General features: G+C 38.5%; 1 protein-coding gene across 2 annotated transcripts in view; it reads right to left on the bottom strand.

The window, feature by feature from the left end:
* DDHD2 (DDHD domain containing 2) overlaps positions 1-25261 on the bottom strand; it is a 28820-nt gene extending 3559 nt beyond the window's left edge. The window contains exons 1-17 of one of the 2 annotated variants that reach the window (XM_081809288.1): positions 25007-25261; positions 24635-24737; positions 23131-23358; positions 21980-22170; positions 21308-21397; positions 20644-20764; positions 18262-18351; positions 16982-17117; positions 14433-14641; positions 14096-14163; positions 13570-13692; positions 12390-12485; positions 10985-11113; positions 10718-10873; positions 10352-10454; positions 10050-10220; positions 9008-9170 (exon numbers count right to left, since the gene is read on the bottom strand). In XM_081809288.1, the coding sequence (XP_081665414.1) occupies positions 9008-9170; positions 10050-10220; positions 10352-10454; positions 10718-10873; positions 10985-11113; positions 12390-12485; positions 13570-13692; positions 14096-14163; positions 14433-14641; positions 16982-17117; positions 18262-18351; positions 20644-20764; positions 21308-21397; positions 21980-22170; positions 23131-23350 (2066 nt within the window). In that variant the 5' untranslated portion in view covers positions 23351-23358; positions 24635-24737; positions 25007-25261. The remainder of the gene's footprint in view (positions 1-9007; positions 9171-10049; positions 10221-10351; positions 10455-10717; positions 10874-10984; positions 11114-12389; positions 12486-13569; positions 13693-14095; positions 14164-14432; positions 14642-16981; positions 17118-18261; positions 18352-20643; positions 20765-21307; positions 21398-21979; positions 22171-23130; positions 23359-24634; positions 24738-25006) is intronic. The other variant, XM_081809293.1, reaches the window with a different exon arrangement.
* Positions 25262-27710: the final 2449 nt, after the last annotated feature.

The raw sequence follows: 27710 nt of genomic DNA, 5'->3' as shown, positions 1-27710 counted from the left end.
AGGTACGAACTTCCAGTTATAAAATAAGTAAGTCATGGAGATGAAAAGTACAGCACAGGGAATACAGTCGGTAATATTGTAATAATGTATGGTGACTACACATCATGGTGAGCACTGAGTAATGTAAAGAACTGTCAATTCACTATGCAGTGATTCACCTGAAACTAATATCACATTGTATGTCCACTACAATTTAAAAAAAAAAGTCCAACATTATGTCTGGTAATACAAAACAACTAGTAGGAAATGACCAACCAAGAACTGTTCCCTTTCCACAGAGCTCATTCTTGGAACAATACGGAAGAGCCATCCAGTTGGTCACCTTAATTTTTTAAATGTTATTCACCTTTTTAAAAAGATAATACAATCATATGGTTCAAAATTCAAGATATGAAAGAGTGTAATAATGAAGTTTCCCTTCCACCTCTGTTTCTTAACCACCAGTTCCCATCTTCTGACAATCAATGTTATCAACTTCTCATGCATCTTCCAGATATTATTCTGTGTGTGCCCAAGCAATTACTTACATCCAGTTCATAAAGAAATTTGATTATAAAAAAAACATCATGAAGGACTGCCTTAAGGACATATAGCTCGAACATTTCTCTAAATCCATGGTTTAACATTTTTTGAATCATGTATCTACTTGAGAATCTAATGAAACCAATGGATTTCTCTCCAGAAAAAATTTTATATATATATTATAATAAAATATATTTTTAATACTTTAGCACACGAGGAACGTAATTTAAATATATATATAAATATTATAAATAAAATTTCATTGGATTCATATGCTTTTTCTATCCCCTAAAAACCCCATACAGACTTAAGGTTAAGAAATTCCTCCTATGCCAGTGAAGGGGCATTAGCTAAACCAGATGTTAAAATGGTGTGATCCTGGTGCATAAATAAACAGATCAACAGAAAAAAAGAGGAAGTTCAGAAATAGTCCTAAATCTATATAGGAATTTAATAAAGTGAGACTCTCAAACCAGACTCATATACAGAGAACAAACGGTGTTGTGACAAATGGATAGCCATCTGGAAAATGACCTGAACCAATCTATACCTGTTACTAGAATAAATCCAAAGTGAATCAAACATTCACATGTAAAAATGAAACCATAAAATATCAGAATAAACTGTGGTAAGGAATTCTTCGGAGGATAAGGAAGATGTAAGTATGACCCATATTCTAGAAACCAGAAAGGAAAAATCAACAAATATGAATCAATCTTTTCTACTTAGCAGAAACCAATGTTTGCAATGTCAAAGACAAACTGGGGAAAAGGCATTTGCAACTCATCACAGACAATCAACAACAACAAAAAACATTTCAATATAAAAGAGAATAAAGAATATAAATAACTGCCAGAAAAGGAAATAAAAATGGTCCTTAAATATATGTCAAGATGCTCAATCTTACTCATAACTGGAGGAATGCAATTTTTTTTTTTAAATAAAAGGCAAAAGATTGATCTGAAGAGAAAAAGGAGCATACGACGAATGTAATTTAAAAACTATAGCGTGGGGCACCTGGGTTGCTCAGTCAGCTGGGCATCTGCTTTCGGCTCAGGTCATGATCCAGGGTCCTGGGATCGAGCCCCACATTGGGCTCCCTGCTTGGCAGGTTGCCTGCTTCTCCCTCTCCCTCTTCTCCTTCCCCCTGCTCACGTGTTCATGTGATCTCTCATGAATAAATAAGCAAAATTAAAAAAAAAAAACAAAAACACTACAGCATACAAAATACATACACTGAAAACTACAAAACATTGCTGAGGGAAATTAAAGACCAAAATACACTTAGAGATACTGTGTTTGTGGCTCAGAAGACTCTATTATTCAGATGTCAATTCTCCCCAAATTGATCTGTAGATAAAATATTTGCGATCACAATCAAAATCTCAGAAAGCTTTTTGGTTGACATTAACAAGCTCAATCTAAAACGTGGAAATGCAAAGAACCGACAATAGCTAAAATAATTTTAAAGAAGAATAAAGTTGGATGACTCACAATACCTGATTTCAAGATTTATTCTGAAGCTACAGTAATCAAGACTGTTTCACTGGCATAAAGAGAAATCGACCAATGGAACAAAATAGACCCAAGACAATTCAATGATTTCTCCATCTGAATAAACTTTTCAACAAATGTTGCTACAACAACTAGATAGCCACATGCAAACCAATGAACTTCAATCCTTACCTCACACCATATTAAAAAATTAATGAAAATGGATCACAGACCTAAATATAAAAGCTAAAATGATGTAATTTCTAGAGTACAGGTAATATTTTAATGGCTTTGGGCTTGGCAAAGATATCTTAAATATGTTAAAAAGGCACAAATGTCAATAAATTGGACTACATCAAAGTCAAAAACTTTTGCTCTTCAAAACATTCTGCTGGAAAAACGAAAAACCATATTTTGAGGAAAAAACATGTATCTGAAAAGGACTTGTAACTATAATATAGAAAGAATTCTGGCAACTTAATAAGATAATCTATTATTTTTTAAAAGGCAAAAGATTTGAACAGACAGTTCACCAAAGAAGGTGTATAGATGGCGGGGCGCCTGGGTGGCTCAGTCGGTTAAGTGTCCCACTCTTGGTTTTGGCTCAGGTCATGATCTCAGGGTCATGAGATCGAGCCCTGCATTGGGCTCTGTGCTCAGCAGAGTCTGCTTGAGATTCTCTCTGTCCTCTCCCTCTGCTCCTCCACCCCTCCCCCCGGCTTGCACACACTCTAAATAAATAAATGAATGAATGAATAAAATCTTAAAAAAAAGGGGGGGGTGCCCAGGTGGCTCAGTCGGCTAAGTGTCTTACTCTTGGTTTGGGCTCAGGTCGTGATCTCAGGGTCATGAGACCGAGCCCCATGTCAGGGTCAGTGGGTCTGCTTGAGATTCTCTTCCTCTCCGTCTGCCCCTCCCCTGCTCTCTTTCTCAAATACATCACTCTTTAAGAAAAAAAGGGGGGGCGCCTGGGTGGCTCAGTCGTTAAGCGCTTGCCTTCAGCTCAGGTCATGATCCCAGGGTCCTGGGATCGAGCCCCGCACAGGGCTCCCTGCTCAGCCAGGAGCCTGCTTCTCCCTCTCCTGCTCCCCATGCTTGTGTTCCCTCTCTAGCTGTCTCTCTCTCTGTCAAATAAATAAAATCTTCAAAAAACAATAATAATAAATAATAAAAAAATTTTAAAAAAAGATTTTATCAAACTCAACACCCAAGGAACAAATAATCCAATCAAGAAATGGGCAGAAGACATGAACAGACATTTCTGCGAAGAAGACATCCAAATGACCAACAGACACATGAAAAAGTGCTCAACATCACTAGCCATCAGGGAAATTCAAATCAAAACCACAATGAGATATGACCTCACACCAGTCATAATGCCTAAAATTAACAAGTCAGGAAACGACAGATGTTGGCGAGGATGCAGAGAAAGGGGAATCCTCCTACACTGTTGGTGGGAATGCAAGCTGGTGCAGCCATTCTGGAAAATAGTATGGAGGTTCATCAAAAAGTTGAAAATAGAGCTACCCTATGACCCAGCAATTACACTACTGGGTATTTACCCTAAAGAAACAAATGTAGTGGGGTGCCTGGGTGGCTCAGTTGGTTAAGCGGCTGCCTTAGGCTCGGGTCATGATCCTGGGGTCCTGGGATTGAGCCCCGCGTCCAGCTCCCTGCTCGGCTTGGAACCTGCTTCTCCGTCTCCCTCTGCCTACTTCTGCTATCTCTCTGTCAAATAAATTAATAAAGTCTTTTAAAAAAAAAGATAGAAATGTAATGATCCGAAGGGGTACGTGCAGCACCCCAATGTTCATAGCAGCAATGTCCACAATAGCCAAACTATGGAAAAAGCCCAGATGTCCATTGACAGATGAATGGATAAAAAAAATGTGATGTGTATAATGCAATATTATGCAGCCATCAAAAAAATGAAATCTTGCCATTTACAACAACGTGGATGGAACTAGAGGGTATTATGCTAAGCAAAATAAGAAAGACAATTATATGATCTCACTGATACGAGGAATTTAAGAAACAAGGCAGAGGATCATAGGGGAAGAGAGGAAAAAATGAAACAAGATGAAACCAGAGAGGGAGACAAACCACAAGAGACTCTTAATCTCAGGAAACAAACTGAGGGTTGCTGGAGTGGACAGGGGTGGGAGGGATGGGGTGGCTGGGTGATGGACGCTGGGGAGGGTGTATCAGTTGTGGTGAGCGCTGTGTATTGTGTGGGACTGATGAATCACAGACCTGTACCCCTGAAACAAATAATACATTATATGTTAATAAAAAAAGTAATCTAAAAATGAAAAAAATATTTCCACAAAAATATATGGAACGTGGAAAATCATTATATGGAACACCTGAAACTAATATGACACTGTATGTTAATAAAACTTGAATTTTAAAAAATAAAAATTTTTAAAATAAAAAAATAAATTAAAAAGAATTTTTAAAAACTATGCTGGAAAAGCTGTGGGGAAACAAGACACTCCCATACATTCCTGGTGGGAGTACAAAAAGGTACAACTTCTATTTGGCAATAATTATCAAATATTACAAATCCATGTATTCTTTATGCCAGCAATTCCAATTCTAAGTATTTACAGATACATTCATGAATAGGTAAAATATGAACAAGGTGTATAAAGAGCAAGAGGACAGAAATCTAAAGTAACCCATTAGTACAGGACTAGTTAAAGAAATTATGGTACACTGATACAGTAGAATACTAAAGCTATAAAAGAATGAACTCTTTATATACAACAAGCAAAAAACTCCAAGACTTGCTAGTAGAAAAAGCAAGTTACAGAACAATGCCTATAATATGATACTATCTATACTTGTTAAAAGAGAGAAATAATATATTCACACACTCACACCTGTGTTATGTATGCATAAAATAGACCTCTAGAAAAAATTTCAAGAAATGCATGTTACTTGCATATGGAGAAGGTAGTTAGCAGGGAACAAAATGGAAGAGAGGCTTTCATTATTTGTCTTTCTTTGCATGGTGAACCATGTGACTGTACTGCACACTCAGAAATCTCTAAAGAATGCCTTCTAGTGTTTTTAAGATTTTATTTATTTGTTAGAGAGAGAGCGACAGAGCACAAGCAGGGGGAGCGGCAGGCGGACGGAGAAGCAGACTCCTCGCTGAGCGGGGAGCCAGATGCAGCACTTGATCCCAGGACCCTGGGATCATAACCTGAGCCGAAGGCAGGCACTTAATCAACTGAGCCACCCAGGTGCCCCTAAAGAATGCCTTTTTCACAAGGATGTGGAGAAAGGGGAACCCTCCTGGACTGTTGGTAGGTATGCAAACTGGTGCAGCCACTCTGGAAAACAGTATGGAATTCCTCAAAAAGTTAAAACTAGAACTACCCTAAGATGAAGACCATCTTTGAAGCTGTCCCTGAGTTTAGGGCTAAGAGAACACAGCAGCCCAAAAAGCCAGGAATGGAGACTGATCCTGCGGGATGAAGGGGTTCATCATGTTCATCATGGCAGATGACCTAAAGCAATTCCTGTATAAAAAATTACCCACTGTCCACAGACCTGTACCTCTGAAACAAACAGTGTGTTATATGTTAATAAAAAGAAAATAAAAACCACAATGAAAAAAAAATTGCCCAGTGTTGAAGGGCTCCATGCTATTGTTGGGTCACACAGAACACCTGTTATTAAAGCGGCAATGACAGTGCTCCAGAGCATGCTTTCCGACTTGGTTTCTTATCTGCTTTTGCCCTTGCAACAAACCAATGGAGCAAACTTGGACTTTCAAAAAATAAGAGTATCATCTGTTACTATAATACCTACCACGTCGTTCAATCCAATCATTTACCTCTGGTGGTGAGTTTCATAGCCAGCAGTAATGCCAGTACAGGACTCACTGTCAGACTAGAAAAGGAACTCGCTCCGTTATTTGAAGAACTGAGACAAGCTGTGGAAGTTCCTTAATCTGGCAGTGGTGTTGATATACACCTTATTTTCATTACAGTGAAACAATATCAATCCAGCAATCTTGAGACCACAAAAATACTTGTATCCACATACTCCAGAAAGGGCCTCTTTTCCCACTTTATACCAAAGAGTCTATAGATATAAGTTATGGACAGATTGTTATTTTTTCTTATGTGGAGTCTTTTCTTATTTAGTGAGATCTGGGGATACCACAGAAATGGTTCAATACATCACAGCTCCCATGAAGTTAGTCCAGTCACCAAATATGCATGAGATTCTATTCAGTGGGACAGAATCAAAATGGTACTTTGATCCACTTGAGCCATTAAGTGCTCCCTATTATATAAAACGCCCAGTCCTGCAGAATGAAGCAGACCCTTTTTATTGTGAATGAGGACGTATTTTTCTTTATATTGTTTTATTTCTTTGCATTGAGTGTGAAGAAAAGAAAATGGCTTAGTAAAAGTAATAAAATCAGTATAATCACTAAAAAAAAAAAAAAAAAAACCTACCCTACGATCTAGCGATTGCACTACTAGTTATTTACCCAAAGAATACAAAAACACTAATTCAGGGGCACCTGGGTGGCTCAGTTAAGCACCTGACTCCTGGTTTCTGCTCAGGTCATGATCTCATAGTTGTGAGATCGAGCCCTGTGCCGGCCCAAGCTAGGCGTGGAGCCTGCTTAAGATTCTCTCTCTCCCTCTGCTTCTCTTCTGCGCCTCCCCCTCACCATTCTCCTCACCCCCATGCACGTTCTCTAAAAAAAAAAAAAAAAAAACCATTAATTCAAAGGGATACATGTACCCTGATTTTTTTTTAAGATTTATTTGAGAGAGCGAGGAAGTAGCGGGAGGAGGGGGAGAGGGAGGGAGAGTCTCAAGAAGACTCTGCACTGTGCACAGAACCCAACGTGGGGCTCAATCCCACCACCCCGAGATCACAACTGGAACCAAAACCAAGAACTGGGCGCTCAACTGACCGCACCACCCTGGACCCCAATGTTTATAGCAGCATTATCAACAATAGACAAATTATGGAAACAGCCCAAGTGTCCATCAATAAATGAATGGATAGAGAAGAGGTGGTATACATACATAATATAATACTACTCAGCCATAAAAAAGAATGAAGTCTTGCCATTTGCAATGACATGGATGGAGCTAGAGAGTATTATTATGCCAAGTGAAGTAAGTCAGACAAAGACAAATACTGTATGATTTCACTCATATGTGGAATTTAAGAAGTAAAACAAACGAGCAAAGAAAAAAAAAGAGAGGCAAACCAAGAAACAGACTCTTGAGAACAAACTGATGGTTACCAGAAGGGTGGTAGATGAGGGGAAGAGTTAAATAGGTGATGGGGATTAAGGAGTGTACTTGTGATGAGCACGAGGTGTGTGGAAGTGCTGAATCACTATATTGTACATCTGAAACTAATATTACACTGTATGTTACCTGGAATTTAAATAAAAACTTTAAAAAATGGGGCACCTGGATGGTTCAGTCGGTTAAGCATCTGCCTTCAGCTCAGGTCATGATCCCAGGGTCCTGGGATTGAGCCCCAATCCTGGGATTGTCCTGGGATCCAGCCCTGTGTAGGGCTCCCTGCTTAGCAGGGAGTCTGCTTCTCCCTCTCTCTCTCCACCCCTCCCCCCCGCTCGTGCTCTCCTGCTCTCTCTCTCAAATGAATAAATAAAAAAATCTTTAAAAAAACAAAATATCATAAAAACTAAAAAAAATAAAGAATCATAATTTAAGGGGTGCCTGGGTGGCTCACTCAGTTAAGTGTCTGTCTTCGGCTCAGGTTATGATCCCAGGATCCTGGGAATGATTCCCGCATTGGGCTCCTTGCTCAGCGAGGAGTCTGCTTCTCCCTCTGCCTGCTGTTCCCCCTGCTTGTGCTCTCTCTCTAACAAATAAATAAAATCTTAAAAAAAAAAAAAAAAAAAAAGACCTAAAAGCATGCATTTTTGAATCCTTATCCCCTACCCATCTTATTTTCCTAGCTATATTTTCCTTTAGCTTAAATTTCTTTGGTGATTAAGTTCTTTTCTGTTATAATGTATGAATTTCAATAAGCATTATTAATCCATTCTACAATCCATCAGATAATTATATTTAATAATGATTAATTCTGTTGAATAAGTTGTGGGGATCTAATGTACAACATGGTACTATAGTTAATAATACTGTATCATATACTTGGAAGTTGCTAAGAGAGTAATTCTTAAATGTTCTCATCAAACACACACACACACAAGGTAATTATGTGAGGTCATGGAGGTGTTAATCATTTCATAATATATACATGTATCAAATCTTGTTGAACATCTTATATAATGTGTCAATTATATCTCAATAAATCTGGAAAAAACATTTAAACATTAAAAATGTAAACATTAAAACAAAATGAAAATAATAAATTCTGATCTAGCTACTGTCAATACTTTCAGATGAGTTTAAAATACTTTCAGCAACAGTAACATTAATATGTACCCATCCTGTCCCCCGCCAATGACCAAAGGACACCACTTTTAAAACTAAGCTAGCCAGGGGCGCCTGGGTGGCTCAGATGGTTCAGCGTCTGCCTTCGGCTCAGGTCATGATCTCAGAGCCCTGGGATCGAGCCATAAGTCGGGGGTGGGGGGGGTCTCTACTCAGCGGGGAGTCTGCTTCTCCCTCTCCCTCTCTCTCCCTGCTTGTGCGCTCTCTCTCTCTCTCTCTCAAATGAATAAATCTTAAAAAATAAAATAAAATAAAACTAAGCTAGCTGAACTCATGGTTGCTGGCATCATTAGCCCATGCTCTACCCAACTGCAAAGTAAAACAACAATGTGTTTAAACCAGATTTCTTTAAATGACATAATTTTGTTATTTTGTAACTGTCTAAATGAGAAATCACTCTAATCCCAAATGTACACTAGCCTATCCTCCCTTTTCTACATCTATCAAATAGCTGTGCAACAACCAGACCAAAAAAAAAAAAAAAACCCCACCAAGAAACAAAAACAAACATCACTTACCAGTAGCATAGATGGCTTTGTAAAGCAAATAAATATTCGTTAAAACTTTCAATGGGCTTCTCTTGTAGCACATAGTCAATGCGCTGGCCTCCATTCAGCATTCCCACATTGATGGGTGGGACTTCTTCTTTAACTGCCACAGGGGTCTCTTCTGTGTTAACATCTGGACATAGAAGAACCATAACAACAATCTAAAAGCTTCCAGCCCGGGCGCCTGGGTGGCTCAGTTGGTTAAGCGACTGCCTTCGGCTCAGGTCATGATCCTGGAGTCCCGGGATCGAGTCCCGCATCGGGCTCCCTGCTCGGCAGGGAGTCTGCTTCTCCCTCTGACCCTCCCCCTCTCATGCTCTCTCTCTCTCTCATTCTCGCTCTCAAATAAATAAATAAAATCTTAAAAAAATAAAAATAAAAATAAAAGCTTCCAGCCCTCCAAGATTGTCCTTACTTTCCCTCAGACTACCAAGTTTACAGTAGGATGAGGTACTCTCTGCTCAGAAAGCTTTCTGTACCTTCTTCCTCTCAAGCCCCTTAAAGCTTCTCCTCAAGTCACACTGATTTTGTTCAATCCCATTTTTTCTTTCCTCTACCTCTGATAGCCAATTCATTTGCCTCTGGTTTATAAACTAAATATAAGGAGGGATAGAAATCGTTAGGCAGTTGAAAATTAAAGCAAAAAGAATGCAACATTAACTGTGAAATTAAGAGGAGCGTATACTAGCTAGTGCCCAGCCAGGCAAATAAAACAGACCAATGAACACACAGACATTGCCCTAGTAAAGCAAGGTGCTTCATAGAGGAGGCTCCTAACACAACCCCAAGAGTTCCCAAGTGAGGGTTGTCTTTTAAAGCCTCTTTATCAGGTATTCAGCTTCTCTTGACATTTTTCCTCACAAATAATGTTTTTCCATAATTTGTGACTATTAGATAATAGAAAAGACTAGCAGAGCTGAAGGCCCATTAGGGCTCACTGTATTGGTCCTATACCATGGAGTTACTCTTATCTGACCTAATGTAGGATATCAAAGTGTACAGTATCACTGACCACTCAGCTTCTCTGAACTTGATTCAGATTCTGCTTCAGTTTCTTCTGTAGTTTCTGAAGCCTGTAAGGCAGGGTATGGAGCTCTGGTGAAAGACTTCCAGGCCATCCGAAGTGAACCTAGCAAGTTGTTCTTAAGGTCCATACTCATCCTGGTCAAGCCCTCTCTCAATTCTGAAACATATTTGAATAAAGAACATTACATGGTTTACAAAGAGTTTAGGGTCCAACACAGTTTGAATGAGGTCCAGTCAGTTTGCAATGACCAGACAGTATAGAATTACAAGTTCTGTATTCAGATTTACCTAAGTGCATTCGCTTCCTGCCTTTATGATGTGGGATCAGCATTGGCTCAAATTCCACTCCTGGGACCACCATCGGTTCAATCCTATAGGCCACAGGATCAAACTATACGGGAAAAATAATAGCTACAGATACCTCTGCTGAAGAAAGACAGTCTTAAAACTGTGTATCAGGCAAAAATAATTATAAGCTCATAAAAAAACAAACAGTTGTTTTGCTCCATCACTTTCAGATTCACACTAATAAAAATTGTCTCATTACCACAAAATAGTATAGAAAAAAGCAAATCAACACAATAGAAAATTATATGCTCTTCATCAATAAGCTCTAATATTCAGGTAAAAACACAAGAGCTGTCCAATGCTTACAGGGTGATAGATATTGAAGAAACCTTTGCATGTTGGAAATTTATAGTTGGGATCGATTCTTTTTAGTCCTCGGACAGTAAGGAACATTCCAATGGGAGATCCAAAGGCAAAGAATATTTCTGGTTTGTAGATGAGCCGGGGGTATTTTACAGACACCTGGAAAGAGGATATAAAAGTACCTCTCACTGATAACAAAAGTGACATCTGTTCCTACCATACCAATGGCAGGCAATAAAATGACTCAAGAGAATTAATTAGTATTGTTACCTGCCCAATACCAACATCCAGATAGTCACCATTTCCAGTGGCGTCAGTTTTACTGCAGAAGCCTGATTCTTTGGGGATGTCAGATATAGTCACCCCTGAAGCTGGCTGCAGGGTTGGTCTATTAATACCCTAAAGAATAAAATAATTCTGTGGAGCTGTTATGTTGTAAAAATATCCAAAGAATTATACAGTTTTTCACTGATTTGAAAGAATACTTAGGAAAGTTTTGAATAATTCTAGGAAGAGTCTCAGAAAACAAGATAAAGCTGATGAAAACAAAAGTTGTCTTAAGTGATGAACTGACATCCCTACATTCTCTAAATCAATGAAAGCTGTACAGAGCTATCTGGGTGGCAGTTGAAACTTTAGGCGACCATTATGAGAAAAACAACAGCAGAGCATGATGAAGAGGAATGCCGAGGGCTGCTAAGGGGTTCAATGAAGCACAATGCCCTTTTAAGGAGTAGATGTCTCTGTGGGTATAGAAAATGATACAGATACTGGGCCAAGAACTGGACCTTAAATAAGAACTAAACAATCTGCTACAAAATTGAAAAATAACTACTAAGATATGGAAAGGAATTTAGTGGCCGAAAAAACTGAACGTAAAAGTACTATTATAACATGGATAAACCTCAAGTTCATTATTCTAAAGTCAAAGAAGCCAGTCACAAAAAGCCACATACTGTATAATTCCATTTAGAGGAAATGTCCAGAACAACAAAATCCGTAACGACAGAAAACAGACCAGTGGTTCACAGGAGGGAGGAATGGGGAGTGACTGCTAATGGGTACGGGGTTTCTTTTTAGGATGATGTAAATGTTCTCAAATTAGATAGTGGTAATCGTGACACAACTCTGTGAATACACTAAAAACGACTGAATTGTATACTTTAAAAGGGTAAATTTTATGGTATGTGATATGAATTATATTTCAATAAAGCGGTTATGAAACCCCCCCCTCAAAAAAAATGGAATGGTGGGAAGACTCCAGGGGAGACAAGACTTCTGAAGCTAATAACATTTTTTAAGGATATCAATTAAGAAAATGTGTTTGGGGCACCTGGGTGGCCCAGTCGTTAAGCATCTGCCTTCGGCTCAGGTCATGATCCCAGGGTCCTGGGATCGAGCCCCTCATCAGGCTCCCTGCTCCACGGGAAGCCTGCTTCTCCCTCTCCCACTCCCCCTGCTTGTGCTCCTGCTCTCGCTTGCTCTCTCTCTGTCAAATAAATAAAGTCTTTAAAAAAAAAAAAAAAAGGAAAAAGAAAGAAAATGTGTTTAATTTCTAAAAGGAGAGCCAAAGATCAGTTAACAAAATTGCTTAGCTGCCTAAACATCTCACAAAGCACAAGGATACAAGGATGTCAAAAACCATTTAATCCTACAAGCCATATTAAGCACATACCGTTGAATTTTTTCTGGTCCTAAAGTAGTTTAATATCTTCTTTCTTGGTCCTAAGGGAATTCCCATTTCCTGAAGATCTTTGTCAGTACAAAAAGCCTAGGCACAGAAAATCAAATATCCTTATTTCTAGGCAAAATAAAATGAATTAAATGTCCTGTTCTCTGAGAGGAATAAGACCTAAGTACTATTGTTCTTTGCTTTACATTAATAGGGCTCCCTAGTGGTACAACATCATTAATAATTTTGAGAAGAGTACTTTATTCATAAAAGCCTAAAGAAGAATAAAAAGTACCAATACTATAGTATCAATGCTACAGTAATACAGATGACATTGTATTATATATATATATATATATATATATAATATATACCCTACAGAAGTGGGTATCTACCTGCATGACACAAGAACACTCCTTGATTTCCATGCTGACTTAGATGTCACATTCCTGAGAAAGATTATATCCCTACTCATGGACATAAGCGCCACTCACCTGATTAGGTTAAGGCTTCCTTCACCCTCCCAGACTACATTAGTCTTACTATACGTTCTTAATACTATTGTGTACTTTTCCAACTTAGAACTTACCACAATTGTAATGAATTATATTTGATTATTAATACGTGTCTTCCCCACTAAGCCATAAACATAATGATGTTTATGTTTATATAACATGTTTATGGTTTACATATCTTACTGACCACTCTCTCTCTAGTACTTGGTAGAATATGCCTGATCATATAAAGCATTCACTAAATACCTATTAAATGAATGAATGTATTGCAAGCCTGAAAAAAAAGCACAAAAAGGTGGCAGAAAAACCAAAAACAAATAAGTAAGCAAATATCAACAGCAGAGCTCCTGAGGTATAACAGAAAATAAGCCGGAATAATTAGTGGTCCCTTTATTCTTACTCTCTTTTCTGAGCTATGTTGTTTTTTAGTCTTTGCTCTATCACTATATGTTTGTCAATATGGTTTCTCTGAACTCTGCTCTCCAACAAAGCAAAGATCACTTTATAAGATAAAAACACATAGATAATGCTAAAGGATATTACTACTGATAACAGAGTTTTTATGACAAAAGTGCTTCTAAAGGGCAGGCTCTTAATCAGCTGTAAGATGAAGATAAGCATAAAAATACTAAATAGTATAGCATAAAGTTTTAAAAGATTATTTTTACCAGAGCTTCCTTATCTACTTTCTCCTTCTCAAAGATATTAAAGAATTCAGAGAGTTGAAGTTTCTTCAAACCTTCCTCTAGTGTCAGTGTGTCTCCTTCATCCATGACAATATTTGGTGCATCCTAAAAATTAAGTTGTAAAGCTCATATTCTCTAAATTCATTTAGATTGTCCTGTATTAGTACTACTAGCAATAAAAATAATGTACTATATAAGAGTTCTATATAAAGATATACTTAGCTTTAAATAAACTGTAATTTGTACAAAATTTAAATTAAGTAGTTAATCTCTAAGTGTTGCAACTTTAGATGAAACAATGTTTTTAAATAAATGATTATCAAAGTGTTTCTTCATCTTCATTAACAAAACATTTATTGAGTTCTTATTATGGAAAAAGTGTTTAAGACATAAAACAATCTAAAATAAAGCCCCTGTCCAGGAAGAACTCACAAAAAAATAAGTCTAAAATCTAAAAATCTGTCCCAAGAAATAGTACAAGAGAAGTATATCTGTATATCTAAATTACCTTTTCACTGTCCATATCCCCCAAAGATTCTTTCTGATTTGTTAGTATATCAAACAATATAAGCGAACCTAAAATAGAAGAAAGGACAATTTCTAAGTATTGGCACTACATAGCTTTTATACAAAAAGTATTAAGCCAAATACCCATGTAGCAAAATCTATGAAGCAGGAAGTCTTTCTTTCCAATCCACCACTGCCCTTCCAACCCCTTCCAAATTCTTCATCACAGACCAGTTCTAGACCTCTAAATCTGATATGGATAAAAGACACAGTACTTCAAAAACAGGGGTCCTTAATATGTGATAGTGCTCTCTGGTCACACGGAATTAATTTGTTACCTAAACTATGACCGGCAATGGATACACCCCCTTTGAAATCAGGGTTCCTCTGAAGAAAAAGTGTATATATTCGGTTCATTTCAGAAGCAACTGTGTCCACTATAGTCTGACAGTAGGTGGGGCTATTGTAGAAGAAGACATCCAGAATTGTGTCATTGGTAAAGTGCCTTAGGCGGTTAATGCTGGGCAGAGTTATTCGCTGCAGATCTCTGACAAAAAAAAAAAAAAAAGGTATTTTAAGCAGAAAACCTAATACATTCCATAACTTCCTCTAAGTTATTACCCAGCTTAGCCTTCAAGCTTAGACTTAGATATTTAAAGATACAAGAGACAAGTACCTATAATAAGAAGTACAAAGGACTCAGACGTGTCTAATTACGTCAAAACGATGTGATCAGCACGTCAGTGAGAATCTCTACAAGACAAACACCCATTTCTTCAATACATAAATTGCAAGGAAATAAGAGATGGAAAGGTAATCAAGAGATTAAGAGAGACTTAACAGACATATCAACAAGGGGCTCCTGGATGGCTCAGTCAGTTAAGCGTCTGCCTTAAGCTAGGTCATGATCCCAGGGTCCAGGGATCAAGCCCTGTGTTGGGCTCCCTGCTCAGTGGGGAGTCTCCTTCTTCCTCTACCTCCTTCTCCCCCTGCTTGTGCTCAATCTATCTCTCTCTGTCAAATAAATAAATAAAATCTTTAACCTAAATAAATAAATAAAATGTGTGTGTGTGTATACGTGTGTGTGTGTATATATATATAAACTACAACATTTACTAGACAATTGGAAATTTGAACACTGTATATTTGCTGATATTAAGAATTTCTTTAGGGGTGCCTCGGTGCTCAGCAAGCAGTCTGCTTGTCCCCTCTCCTTCTGTCCCTCCCCCTGCTCGTGCAAGCTCTCTCTCTCAAATAAATGATCTTTAAAAAAAAAAAGAAGAATTTTTTTAGATGTGATAATGGTGTTATGGTTAATATATTTTAAAAAGTTCTTTCCGATATACAAACAAACATTTATAGATGAAATGATATAGTATCTTAAGATCTGGTTCAAAAATAATATGGTGGCAGGATGGGCAGTAGACAGAGGTTGAAAAATAATGGATAGAGCAGAACTGGCCATGTGTTGAGGCTTGTTTGCCCTGGGTAATCATAATCTGTACGTGAAGATTCCTTATATAAGCTATTTTTTTTTACAAAATTCTCTATAATAAAGGATTTTTTTTTTTAAAGATTTTATTTAATTGACAAGAGAGAGAGACAGCATGAGAGGGAACACAAGCAGGGGGAGTGGGAGAGGGAGAAGCAGGCTTCTGGCCGAGCAGGGAGCCCGATGCGGGGCTCGATCCCAGGACCCTGGGATCATGACCTGAGCCGAAGGCAGTCGCTTAACCAACTGAGCCACCCAGGCGCCCTATATAATAAAGGATTTTTAAAGACAGAAAATACAAGATGATTTTTCTAGAATTCTCAGCATTAAGGTTTTTTGATCACAAGTCAGCTGATAAATGGATCAGCTCCCTTTCTCAATGCAGAATTTCTGAAAGCTGAAAGAAAGTGAGATTGCCAGATGCCAAAGGTAAACAGAACTAATATCTCAAAAAGGAAAACCATGCTGACATTATCCAAATCAACTTCCAGTTAAAGCTTTCTCAAAATACCCAGAAAGAGTCCTCAAAGATTCAAGAGCTTCTGTAGTTGAGAAGGCAATCTGCCCTTAGGAACCTCTTAGCATTAGCTCAAACATGAAGAATGTGAACTCCATAACTAGCAACACAATACAACATTTGGCACATGGAATATGCTCAAATCATACAGTATTAAGAACTGAGAGACACAGAATCAGAAAAGTCATTTTCAAGACCAACATGGAAATACTACTATTTCCTTTATCTTCCAGAAAAGCATTTGCCATTCTACCCTGGAACATTATGAACACACTTCTTTCTAGAGAGCCTATAGCTCTCCAAAATACCCTTAACATAAGGCAACCTTCTTTGACATTACCATAAAACCTACAAACAAAACTGGGTTTGTGACTTAAGAAAGCCATCACTTAAAAGTTATACGAATTATACCTCAAGTTATAAATGCTAATAATTTAATGTTTGGGGATTTCCTTTTTTTTCCCCAACACGGACAAATATTATCTAAACATGATCACAAAAGGAACAAAATACTTTGTACATCTTGAGGTAGGCTGGCTTTGACATCTAAAGATCAAAATGCTTATATACTATAGGAAGAAAGCAATGTTTGGTTTTAATGCTAAAGAAATAATATAGCTGTAATAGTAGATACTAATGAGCTAATAAAACATACTAGAAGATACACACAGTTCTTTACTCCTAATCAGGCTAGTTAAACCAAGGGATTGGTCAGCATTTAATAATGTATCTCTAAGAAAGACATAGAAGTATAAAAAACTTCTCACTGAACAAATTTCTATATAATCAGCTATAGCACAAACATCCCAACCATATCAATGATCAGAAAACGCATTACAATCTTAGTTAACAACTCAAAGACATAAGGTATTACTCACACATCCACACCAGTAGAATGCAAAGGACTATGCCAGTTGACTGGAAGAAATTCTACCCTCCCAATCTGCTGATTTTCTTGGGCTTTCTTAAAATGTGTCTGTAGCAGGTTCAAGGAAACACTGCGAAAATCGTTAACTGGAAAAGAAATTAACTTATGCATCACCAGGGAAGCAATGAATTCACAGAATAAGGATGCAATAGATCATGTAATTATACTCTCTCCATTTGCTTAGAACACATATTTACTTGAGTCAAAAATAGCAAAGTAGTGTTCAGGAAATATTATTAGTGCACAAAAGCTGTTCCTTTACCACAGAACTTTACTATAAAAAACATTTTATCTAAAGAAAAGCTAACTTCAAAACTTCTGTCATGGGAACGATTTCAATTTTTTAAAAAAGGAAAAAATCACAGGACTGTGTCAATTGGCCTTACAGTTAGATTCCTAACTTTCTGGTTCTTACAAACAACCAGTAACCAATATTTTAGATTAAAAAAAAAAAACAACTGCTATTTGAAATTCATACTACATCAGTCTCTTAACCTTCCAGAAGGTTTACGCTTAGAAGCATTACCCAGTAGGAGAAGATTCCCAAGTCGGTACATACTCTGAATATGTACAATTAAGTTTTAGAGCACACTACCTTTCAAAATCAAGTTATACTAATGACCTAAATATTCTAAGTAGAATATCAAGAGCTTTACCACACTAATGAATTACAAAAATGATTGCTGGTTCTGTTATTCATTTAAACTATATCATCGGGGCACCTGGGTGGCTCAGTCGTTAAGCATCTACCTTCGGCTCAGGTCATGATCCCAGGGTCCTGGGAATCGAGCCCCACATCGGGCTCCCTGCTCCGCGGGAAGCCTGCTTCTCCCTCTCCCACTCCCCCTGCTTGTGTTCCCTCTCTCGCTGTGTCTCTCTCTGTCAAATAAATAAATAAAATCTTTAAAAAAATAAAAAATAAATGATAACATCTTTTTGGTTCCCTTTAAATTTGGAATGGTTAGAAAGAGGACCATCACATTCATAAAACAATTTTATAAGGATTAAGGGTTTGTTCATTCAAGAATTATTAGTTAAGAGTATAAACTATTAGCCTAAGGAATTTACTAGTACTTTAGGTCTAAGTTAAGAAGCTTTACTACCTTGGCCACCTGTCTTTATCTCTCCAAATCTTATTATGCAGATAAGACAAAAGACTAAAAACAACAGCTTACAGGAGCACTAATATTCCCCTTAAATGATTTAATCTTACATGCTTTGCAAACCTACCACACTGTACAATGCTTCGAAAGCGGAGATCACAAGCTGGTCCAATCCCATGGACTACAAAAACCAAGTGATCTATTTGTAAAGGTTCTCCTGTAAATGAAATTAAAAAGAAAAATTATTTCATATAACTAGTCTTATATTCTGTTTATAGTCAAATATTCACAAAGAATAGGCTATAAAGATGGGTAAATTAAAATAGAAGATCATTTTCTTTAAGAATTTATTTATTTATTTATTTATTTGAGAAGTGGGGAGAGGGGCAGAGGGAGAGGGACAAGCAGACTCTACACTCAGCAGAGGCTCAATCCCACAACCCAGAGATCATGACCTGAGCCAAAATCAAGAGTCGGTCCCTTGGGCACCCGGGTGGCTCAAGTCGTTAAATGCCTGCCTTCGGCTCAGGTCATGATCCCAGGGTCCTGGGATCGAGCCCCGCCCGCATCGAGCTCCCTGCTTGGTGGGAAGCCTGCTTCTCCCTTTCCCACTCTCCCTGCTTGTGTTCCCTCTCTCTGTCAAATAAATAAATAACACCTTTAAAAAAAAAAAAAAAGTCGGTCCCTTAACCGACTGAGCCATTCAGGCTCCCCAAGCAGATTATTTATTTATTTTAAAGATTTTATTTATTTATTTGACAGAGAGAGAGACAGCGAGAGTGGGAACACAAGCAGGGGGAGTGGGAGAGGGAGAAGCAGGCTTCCCGCGGAGCAGGGAGCCCGATGTGGGGCTCGATTCCCAGGACCCCGGGATCATGACCTGAGCTGAAGGCAGATGCTTAACGACTGAGCCACCCAAGTGCCCCCAAGCAGATCATTTAAAGGACACAAAACAGTCCTATATTTTACTTAGTAAAAATATAGTGATTTTACTGTGTTTCTAATTTATCTTGACATAAATCTGTAAAAAATTTTTTCAGGCTTTAAACTTTTTATTTTGAAATAACTGCAACCTTACAGAAAACATGAAAGAATAGTATAAACACTCTTATATACTTTTTATAGATTCAAAACTTTAATCTTACATTTGCTTTATTATTCTCTATGTGTATGTGTTTATACATATTTATTTTTCTGAACCATTTGGAAGCAGGTTGCATATATTATCAGACTGCACACATCATACCTCTTTAAATACTTAACCCTTTAAATACTTTAATATGTATTTCCTAAGAATATTTTCTTAAATAACCACAGTTATCAAATTCAGGCAGCATAACATTGGTAGGATACTTTTATCTAATATTCCATTTTTATCAATTATACCAATAATGTATGGTGTGTATATAAACCCTAAATTTTTAAACTCATCTTTTTAGTTTTTATTTTTTTTAAGTTTTTATTTAAGTAATCTCTATACCCAACATGGGGCTCGAACTTACAACCCTGAGATCAAGAGTCATATACTCCTCTGACTGAGCCAGCCAGGTGTCCCCAAACTCATCTTTTTAAATTATAGTAAGTCTAAGACTTACAAGTATAGTAAGTCTAAGACAAGCCATCTCCTCTCAGAGATAAAAGGAATTTTATAATCCAGTTAAACATATTACAAAACCAACCACAAATGGCCCTAGCTAGATAGCAATGGATAACCATCAAAGTTCTACTGAAGAAGCTTTCCTTAGTTCACAATCTTCAAGAACAGGAGTTACCAGAAATTAATTTTTAATCAAACAGGTGGAATCACACTTCTTAAAATTAGAACTACATCAGTTCATTTGTACCAAGTGACTTCTTGATTAGTACTGCCAAATTTTACCTATTCCACAATATATATACTTAGCAACTTTAAAACAGATTTTTTTCTTTTCTTTTTTTTTTTTTTTAAAGATTTTATTTATTTATTTGACAGAGAGAGAGATAGCGAGAGAGGGAACACAAGCAGGGGGAGTGGGAGAGGGAGAAGCAGGCCTCCTGCAGAGCAGGGAGCCCGATGTGGGACTCGATCCCAGGACCCTGGGATCATGACCTGAGCCGAAGGCAGACGCTTAACGACTGAGCCACCCAGGCGCCCTAAAACAGATTTTTATATCTATTAAGATTCTTAGTGGGGCACCTGGATGGTGCAATCGACTAAGTTTCGGCTCAGGTTGTGATGTCAGGGTCATGAGATGGAGTCCCACCTCCAGCTCCGCACTCAGCGAAGAGTCTGCTTGAGATTTCTCTTCCTCTCCCTCTGTCCCTCCCACTTGCGTGCTCTCTCTCTCTAAAATCAATCAATCAATCAATAAAAAAAATTCTTAGTAGATGAAATGATGCTAATCTTAACTCATAAAAAGCCCATATGACTAAATCATTTTTAAGCCTTGAGGTAATCCAAAACCATAGAAAAAGGGTCATAATTTAAGTCATAAATAAGTATATCAGAAGAAAAAATAAACAACATTACCACAATGAATGTCAACAGAGATGTTCTCAACCCCTCTCTTCACTGTTCTTGGTCGACCCTGTTCAGTGGGTGTTGAACCCCATTCATCAGACCCTGCAACTGGCTGGTAATGCACCATAAGCTTAAATAGAAAAGATCAGAGCAATAAATATATTCTACATTATAGACATCTCTATTTATACACGCTGAGGGACACCATACATGTCTTTCAAAACAGAATACATAGTCAGATCTCAAGTGGAGTTTTGATATGCAACTCTGATGGCTTGAAATGAGAACCCTGAAAATACAGTAGGCCAATGTTGTACATGTTAAATACCTTATGACTTTGTCAATTATACCTCAATAAAGCCAAAAAAAAAAAAAAATCAGGCTAAGAGATCTTTCAATAATACCCTACACATGTAAAATATGCCCCCATAATATGTCAGCGATATTCTTAATCTACAGTGGCGTAATTTTCTCTAAGAAAATTCTCTTGTATAAGGTGAAGGAGGTAAAAAATAGTGGCAGTGGCTACAAGTTTCATAATTGTGAATGCAATGTAAAAATTTCCAAAGGGTATCCTAAATAGAATCCCTATGAAAAAGAAACCAATTAAGTTCTCCTTAGGAATGCAATTAACCTTTAATCCCACATGAAAGAAAGGCTTAATTTGCTTTACCTTTGGATTGTGTAATATAATAATTTCTCTGTTGGGAGACTCCAATTTCTTTTTCCACTCATCCAGAGTTACAGCAAGCATGTACGTTTCCTTAAGAGAAAACACATTTCATTAGATTTCTCTAATAGCTTTTCTATTAAAACTGAACTTTTTTTTACAAGAATACTGCTAGATAAACAATTACATAAGAATATCCGACTCCGATTTATCAAATATTTGAAAATGCTTTTAAAATTACAACAGATAACAGTATAGAACAACAAAAAGTTCACACCTACTTTTATCATCTAGACTAGGTAAAATCACTGTTCACATTTTGATATACTTCTTCCAATAGTACTAATGTCTACTCCAATTTAAAGAAACCAAATTTCAGACTGTTTCCAGAGCCAGAAAAATAAAAGGCTGAAAAGACCAATCCTGTGGTCATAATTTAAATATTATTAACAATGATCACCATTAGGGAAAAAATTTTAACTTAAAGGCGTAACAGTTTACATAGTAATTTAAAATCTGAAAATAAAACTACTTTATCTTGAAACTAACTTGCAACAGAAATGATCCAGATAGAACCAAACTTCCTAGAAATTTCACAAAAATAAGTCACAAAAAAAGATTATTAAATAAGAGAAGAAAAAAATGAAAATAAGTGAAAAGGAGTCAAAGAAATACCTCTAATACTTGGCTGAAGCTCTCTGAGTAGGGAACATACTTATTATCTTTGTCTCCCTTGTAAAACCAGGTACATCGTCTCACTTCCGATGCTAGCTCATCCCAGTATACAGCATACCGCATCCTCTCCCCCAAATGCACATCATATCTGCCCCCATCAGTGGGGACAACTCTCCCATTACAATCTTTTCCTATCAAGGATTGGAAAGGGGGAAAGAAGTACATATATAAAAATAAATCTCCCAAAATACAATTCTGAGCTATACTCTAAATAATGTTATGAGCATAAGAATGAACATTTTCTACTTGGCTAAACATTAAGCAAAACGGAATTGCATTTTTTCACTACTTCCCAAGCCATCAAAACCATTCTTGGTTTTAATGATACATGAAAAAGATAATACCCCAACACTGTTTTGTTCTTTTTCTGAGAGACAGTCGTGTCCCATTAAACAAACAAAAGTATATAAGGGTTTTCTGAATTTTTTGCTTGAGGAGCCAAAAAGTAAATTAACAACCATGACCATCATGATGATAAAACAGTTACCGCGTCATTCTTATTTCATAAAAGAAGAAAAAACAAGTGACAAGAATTCATTCTTTTGCAATGTGACATGCCCCCATTCTTCATAAACAAAAACTGAACCATATGCTGGAACATAAAAAATATTATTAGAGGGCGCCTGGGTGGCTCAGTTGGTTAAGAAATTGCCTTCAGCTCAGGTCATGATCCTGGAGTCCTGGGATCGAGTCCCGCATCAGGCTCCCTGCTTATCAGGGAGTCTGCTTCTCCCTTTGACCCTCCCCCCTCTCACCCTCTCATGTGCTCTCTCTCTCTCTCTCATTCTCTCTCACTCAAATAAATACAATCTTTAAAAAAAAAAAGAAATATTATTAGATAACTACGCAGAAATTACAATAAGTACTGTTTTCAAATACAGACCAAATTCTTAAATATTACAAATTGACTGGTTAGTAGTGCAAAACTTCTATCTCTATATAAAAATGCTATAGAAGAGAGAACTGCAAAATATGCTACAGAAAAAACTAGAAAAAAATCTAATATTTTTAATAGCACTCAATATAAGAACTATTATATTAGACTGAGAGAAATTGTCTTAATCTATTAAAAGTCATCATTTTCATCCTACCAGAACCATATGCCTCTTCCAGCTGCTGTGAATCCTCAGAGTTGAAAGGAATCCATGTCTCCTTAGAATCTATTATTTTACAATAAAACCAATAAGGAGAAACTGGCTCATACAAACTGCCAGCATCCATGTCTAGTAGCTCAAAGGAACTACATGAGTTTGGTGACGGGGATGGATCTGACTGGGACAATTGTTCCTGGTGTGATTCTGCTGATGACATTTTGCTCTCTAAAAGACAAGATATAAGAAAACTATCAGGAAAAATCATTTTTCTTCTATTAACAGTGAAATTTCTCTCTCTCCCTCACACACACACACACATACACAACTGGTCACTTTAAGGTGTCATTTCTGGGAAAAAAAATCTCAAGAAATAACATATAAATTAACAGCTGGATTTGAGGGGGAGCCTTAAACAAAATGCTTCTTATAGTCAGACCAACCACTTTACACTGATTTCCCAATTTCCCAATTCTCTCAGAAAACTGCATGGCTTTCATATAGACAAACCAGAGGGGCACCTGGGTGGCTCTGTCAGTTAGCATCTGCCTTTGGCTCAGGTCATGATCTCAGGGTCCTGGAATGAGCCCTGCATGGCATCCGGCTCCCTGCTCAGCGGGGAGTCTGCTTCTCCCTCTCCCTGTGCTCCTCCCCCTGCTCCTGCTCTCGCTCACTCTCTCTCAAATAAATACAATTTTAAAAATAATAAACTTAAAATAACTTAAAAAAAAGACAAACCTAGAATGAGAAGAAACATATGGTTAAAAACTTGATTGCAACAAAACATCCTACCCCAATTTCCATCTAAGTCTATTGCTAAAGGCAAAAAATTTACTCCAACTGTCTTAACACCTAGATTTTAGGCTCCAGGCCCCTATCATTACACACTTACGTGATCACTGGAATCTTAAAATATTGAAAGTAAAACTATTCACTTAAGAACCTGTCACCTTTTTTTTTTAAGGTTTTATTTATTTGACAGAGAGAGACACAGCGAGAGAGGGAACACAAGCAGGGGGAGTGGGAGAGGGAGAAGCAGGCTTCCCGCGGAGCAGGGAGCCCGATGCGGGGCTCGATCCCAGGACCCTGGGATCATGACCTGAGCTACCCAGGCGTCCGAAGAACCTGTCCCCTTTTATTGATCCTTGAAGTGTACTTAATTAGCGACTAGGGCACGAATTCTGAAAACACGAACCCTAGTTTGAGTCACTGTGCGCACTCGCGCACCCACTCACACCGTCCAAGTCTCAGGAGAAAAGTAACAAGTGACCTCAAAAGCCTCCTTCTCTCAAAGAGGACTCTGACCTATATGGTCCTACCCCTCCAACACTCTGACCACTTGGCAAGGAACACTGCACACACCGATGTGTACTCAACCTGAGGGGAGTGAGCATTGTTGGTATCTCAGCACCGAGCGCAGCCGGATGGCAAACACCTGGCCTCCTCCGAGCGAACGCTCGCCCGGCTTTCGGCCACTTTATCCCTTTTCCTAGCACCAATTTACCTCCGCCACCTTGACGCGTCCCTCTCCCCCACGACCCTGGGCCTCCTGCCGCCCAGATCTGGGACTTCAGAGCTCGGGGACTTGCCTCCTCCCGCTTCCAGCCCTGCAGAGAGGAGCGGAGCCACCGATGGAACAAGATAATTTCCCGGTGCCTTAGAACGCAGTCCGTACAAAGGGAAGCCTGGACGCTTCACCCGGACCGAGGTCACCCCCACCCCCCCGGGGTGGTTCTCCCACCACCTCCCTTCTCTGCCTCAGGCATCGCGTCCTCCTCCGCTCCCGGCATCCCCATCCCGCAGTGCCTCCAACCCGCAGCCCAGTGGGGCCTCCCTCCGTCCAGCCGCCCACCCCAACACGCCACCACGGGCTCACCTGACAGCCCCGCTGCCTTTCACACACTCCTGCCCTCGCTGAGGGGGGCACGACATGTCCCCGGGGCGGCCTTTCCCCCGAGCGCAGGCGGGGCGGGGCGCAGCAGGGCGGAGCCTGCGGCCCCGCAGGACTCGTGCCCAACACTGGGCTCCACTGCGCTCCCAGCGGGCGAGCAGCGGCTCGGGCTACCGACAGCAAAGGTGAGGTGGTGAGGACCGCGGCGTGGAAGCGATGGGTGGGGCAATGAGGGCCGCAGGACACTGGCAGGAAGTGTCGCGAGAGGTGGAAGGAATCGCGCGAGATGTGGCTCCTTCCTGCGGGCAGGGAGCCGAAGCGCTGGCCGTGCGGGCGGTGCGTGGGGCGTGCCCTCCGCTCTGAGCCGGCGCGCGGAATCTCCGTCTGAGGTCGGAGGTCTTTGAAATGCAGGGATGGGGGATAAGACATTATAGGTGTAAGGGAGCATTTTGAGTTTCAGTGAAAGAAAGCTTCTTCAGAATTAACCAGCCATGCCTCCTCACTTGGTAGACTAGATGGGAAAAGAGGCGCGCTGACCCTGGTACTACTCTGGCTAACTGTACTAAAGGGCTAGGAAAGATGCGGAGAACCCGAGGGAGACGCAGATGCCACGCCCCTAGTGAGCAATTAGACGATAGGGCGCTAGCAGCAGCCTCCACTTCTGGGTGTGGAGGAAAATGGATACTATTGGCATTTGCAAAGAATAAAGTTTATCTCTGGGGCTTTGCCCCCTCCCCCTTACATTTCTTAGGATATCGAGGCTGCCAAAAAGATACGTGTAAAAAAATGTAGAGGTGAGCTTCACCAGATTTAAAAGCTGCACGAGAGGTTGGAAACGAGATTATTTTTGTCCAAACACGATGACATAATTGAGGTGAAAAGTTTAAATGAATTTCCCACAGTCATGAAGCTAATGGCCCTGCCCTGCTCTCCTGAGTATTTAGTTTTCTGGAAGACCTCAGCTCCTTTGAGTATTCAGTAAGACGCTTGCCTATATTCTAACTAGTTTATAGGGCAAGGATTCAGGGATGTTTTTCAGTTTCGTTATTTCTTCAGAAACCGAGAAAAAAGAATTTTTATAACACATGAATTCTCTTACAGGTTAACAGCCACACACAAATATCCACAAGTTTACTTATACGTTCTGAAACTTACAACACCTAAAAAGCTTCCGCTCTCCAGGGAGAGGGTAAGGAATGCCAGAGTTGTCCCAATCTCTAGAATCTTGTCAGATGACTAGCTAATATCATAGACTAACAGGAGCTAGCATTTACTGAGCTCTTACTACTTCTAGGTAGGCTTGTAAGCATTTTACAAGTGTAATCCCATTTAGTCCTCACCACACTTGAAGTAGACTATAGTTTTCTCTATTTGCAAAGGTAAAATGACTTATCCAAAGTCATACTATCAGCAAGTGATGGAGCCAAAACAGCAAACACAGTGTCTGTCTTCAGAGCTGCACGTAAGCAACTTACCTAAACTCAGTTCTAAGTGACAAAACCAGACCTTGAATTTAGGTCCTCTATCTCCAAATCTCTGTATCCATAACAGCTGTTCTCAACTTTTTTGGCCTCAGGAACCTTTTACACTGTAATTATTGAGGACCCTAAAGTGTATTGTTTATGTAGGTTATATCTATCACTGTTTACTAGAAATTAAAACAAATTCAAATGTTTACTAATTTATTTAAAATAAAATTAAAAACCCGTTTCTTGTCAATAAATTTTTTAACGGAAAAATAACTGTTTTCAAAAATGAAAAAATCAGTGGACAGAATGACATTGCTTTACATTTTTGTAAATTTCTTTAATGTCTGGTTTCGTATAAAATTGTAAGATTCTCATAGTTACTTCTGCATTCAAACTGTTACAACTTTAGTTTTGGTTGAAGTATATGAAGAAAACCCAGCTTCCCTCAACTATGTAGTTGGAGAAGGAAGTATTTTAACAGCCTCTTCAGATAAAATTCAACAAATAGTGGCTTCTTAAAGGTTAGTTGCAATATGGAATCTGAAAACATATCAGTGAATATTTTGTACTCTGATACATTAAAATCCATTGGTCTGTCTTGCACTTTGAATGGCTCTTTTACGTATACATGATTTATGACATCAAACATTGGTTATTTGGAAAATACCAGTTCACTGTGCTATTCAGTCTTCCAAATGTTAACACATTTCATTATACAATATATATATTTTTTAATCACCACCGGTCTCATTAGAAGAGCCTTTAAGTACAGGGAAGCTGTCAAGCTCTTAGTAAATAAAAGTTCTTTAAAGTCTGCTTTTTTCTTGAAGGGTCACATTTTATCATTGGCAACAAATACTGTCAGTTGTTTTCCTTGAAGTTAACAAGCTCACTTTGTTTTCAAGACAGGCTCTGTCAAATAGCTAAATCTGACTAGTCTTAGTTCTCTGTTATACTTTTAAATAAAAATGATGATCCATGAAAAAAAGAGTAGCTAGTGCAGTTACCAATTCAAATCACTTGTTAAGTGCTTTTTCCTCAACAGACCAGCATACTTCAGGATGCAGAACTGTTTTAGGCATACTATTTTGTCACACAGAATATGAAAAAGATGTGAATGCGAGGGTTAATATTTAATAAAATTAATAATTTTTACTTCATGAACAGTATTCTTAAGTGAAATGGGCACTATTTTTATTAGGAACGCATGGCAGTGCACA

Source organism: Leptonychotes weddellii, chromosome 2 (assembly GCF_054177405.1).
Source record: "Leptonychotes weddellii isolate Sample4059 chromosome 2, ASM5417740v2, whole genome shotgun sequence".
Classification (NCBI taxonomy): Eukaryota; Metazoa; Chordata; class Mammalia; order Carnivora; family Phocidae; genus Leptonychotes; species Leptonychotes weddellii.
Note: the sequence above shows the minus strand (reverse complement) of the source record. Positions and strands in the feature narration are given on the sequence as shown.